The 2,564-nt window shown below is 33.4% G+C and overlaps 1 protein-coding gene across 2 annotated transcripts; it reads left to right on the forward strand.

Moving 5' to 3' along the window:
• The first annotated feature begins 458 nt into the window (after window positions 1-458).
• LOC110893986 (transcription factor IBH1-like 1) lies at window positions 459-2,152 on the forward strand. Of its 2 annotated transcripts, none has more exons than XM_035980753.1 (2): window positions 459-625; window positions 1,091-2,152. In XM_035980753.1, the coding sequence occupies exon 2, from the start codon at window positions 1,113-1,115 to the stop codon at window positions 1,668-1,670; it is 558 nt and encodes a 185-aa protein (XP_035836646.1). In that variant the 5' UTR covers window positions 459-625; window positions 1,091-1,112; the 3' UTR covers window positions 1,671-2,152. The 2 variants fall into 2 exon arrangements, with proteins under 2 accessions (XP_035836646.1, XP_021996838.1); XM_022141146.2 differs by having other exon boundaries at window positions 462-625; window positions 1,104-2,152.
• The last annotated feature ends 412 nt before the right edge of the window (window positions 2,153-2,564 follow it).

Genomic DNA, 2,564 nt, shown 5'->3' on the forward strand with positions numbered 1-2,564 from the left:
TGCCCCATGACTTCCATCACATGAAACTCTATTTTTTCTCCACATCATTCGGTCAACACACCACTCGGTCAATAGACCACATTTTCTTTATTAACTTATGTGTAGCCACTAAGCCAATTTCTTTATTATAATTAATATGCAGCTCCTACATTTCTGGTCAACGAAGACCAAGTAGAAGGATCCGCAACCATCGCCCGTGACCCGTATGCTGGACCGTGACCCATGACCCGTAAACGAATCCGATTAACCCAACAATCTATTATGTCTTTGTACACTTCTTATTTTTGAAAGTCTTTATAGAATAATTTAATAGAATGTAAAATTAAAGTTTTGTTTAATATACTTATGAAAACATTAAATACCGCACAAAATTTATTTTATGGAGAATTCACGAGTATTCCCTCATAGGGTTTTAATGAAGAGTGTAGGCCATGGAGATCCATGTGATTGCATGTGCAATGTCTTCGCCTAGTAGCCCCCCTTTTCATTTAATAAACAATGCTTAAAACTCTATTTTTGCTCTGAAAGTTTTCTTCACCTTCTGCTACACTTTTGTTCACTCATCCCCACAACTCCCCAAGAACTCTGCACACATTTAGTTCGTCAATAGAATCTCAACTTTAAGGTACATACATATTCACTATTTTATTATTACTGTTTCTTGATTTGTTCATAATCAAACTTCATACAGTATAGGTGCATGATTTATCTTATTGTGCTCAAGTCATTCATATATATTACTTTTATACTCTTTTTATATGTTCTATGTTTATAGTATTTTTGCTAATGAACTTCATGTATACCTGCTGTATATAGCAAGAAATATCACGAGTAGATTTATTTGTGCATAATTTTTTAATTTATAACACACACATATACAAATACAAGGCCTTTTTTAATTGCTGATTACTGCTTTTAATACTTGTTTTACCAACCATATATTTAGTTCCATAACAAAACTTCATGTATTATGCTGCATGATAAATACTTGCCGACATTAGTGATGAATTAGTTAGAATTCCACAAAAAAAAAAAAATGTTACAAGGATTAATTAAACTGTTACATTATATGATGTTTAATGTGTTGTAGTTGTAATATATAGGAAACAAAAATGCAAAACTCTAGCCAGCTCAAGAATGAATTTATCAAGAAATGGATTCAGGGTCTTCAAATATATTGTTCTTCAAAGAAGCAAATGAATCTTTTGGAAAGAACAAAGAAAATAAAGCTTTCTGCCGATATTGCCTTAGCTTCTGCTAAACATTCAGCAACTTGTTGGAGTAAAGCTATAATCTCGGAGGCCAAGAAAGACGAACGAAACACGATTCTTCTCAACAATTTATCAGCGCCTAAAATGAACTTCAAGTGCACACACCAAAACTTCGCTTGCCTTAAGAGAATCAGAAGCAGGAAAATCTTGAAAAAGAGTTGTGATGTTGGTATAAAAATGAAAAAATTGAAGCCTCGTCGTCAAGTATCGAATTTAGCTACTTGCATTGCTAAAAGATTGGTGAAGAAGAGAACTCAAGTGCTTAAAAGACTTGTACCAGGTGGAGAATCCATGGATGAATACTCCATCATTAAAGAAGCATTAGATTATATACTTTCTCTTAGGGTACAAGTTGATGTAATGAAGAATCTTGTGAATGCCACCACTAATTTTGAATGAATAAATTGGGCATATAGTGATTCTTCAAGAAGATCTGATTATAAGAACACTTTCCCCCCTCATTAATTGGGCACATAGTGATTCTACATGAAAACCAAACAACCTTTTTACTTTTCTAGGTATGTGATTATACCACACTACTTTTCCACCTAATAAAGAACCCTTTAGTTTTAAGGCCATTAATGATCCTAACTGGCTGATATTAAGGTTCTTGATCTTCAAGCTCTTTTCGGGCAATGGCACATGGGGACTAGTGATTTTGGCCATGCATCATTTGTGGTTCTAGATCTACAGTTTGTGTTTAATTGTGTGAGAGTGGATGTGTCACATGGTAACATGTATGTATAGTTGGACACTTATTTAGTTATTTCTGGTAATATTTTGAAGGCTATGAGTTTAATTTCATGTGCTTCTTGTCATCTTGTTAAGATAACATGTACGATACACGTATTGTTTGAGTGACAATATGGTATTTTTGTGCATTGCTTGGCTGCACTCAAGAATTGTAATAATCTCTTTAAATATGTATCATGTTGAGATCATAGTTTCAACTAAAAAATAAATGATTGTAGGTGTATTAATGGCGAAAAGAGCCTCATGGATATGAAATCACATGGTATTCTTTAACCATACTCAATGTGGTTGAAAATTTAGTATTTTCTTTCTGAAGTGGTTGAAGCTTGTGATAACTTCATGATCGATCATGAACATAAACAAATTTCATTAGCATCATTAAAAAACAACTTCAGAAGAAAACTGGATGAACTTGTGACAAATTTGACATTTTGAATTTCATGCGTGTAAATACCTAGGATGCCTTGGTGGATGGTTTGACAACCATCTTAACATGACTAGATTCCACATGACATTCCTACAATGTTGCAACAACAAGAA

This window comes from Helianthus annuus, chromosome 12 (assembly GCF_002127325.2).
Source record: "Helianthus annuus cultivar XRQ/B chromosome 12, HanXRQr2.0-SUNRISE, whole genome shotgun sequence".
Lineage (NCBI taxonomy): Eukaryota > Viridiplantae > Streptophyta > Magnoliopsida > Asterales > Asteraceae > Helianthus > Helianthus annuus.

What these genes read in the sequence shown, in the direction of transcription:
- LOC110893986 (XM_035980753.1), top strand. Translation starts at nt 1,113, where the DNA reads ATGCAAAACTCTAGCCAGCTCAAGAATGAATTTATCAAGAAATGGATT.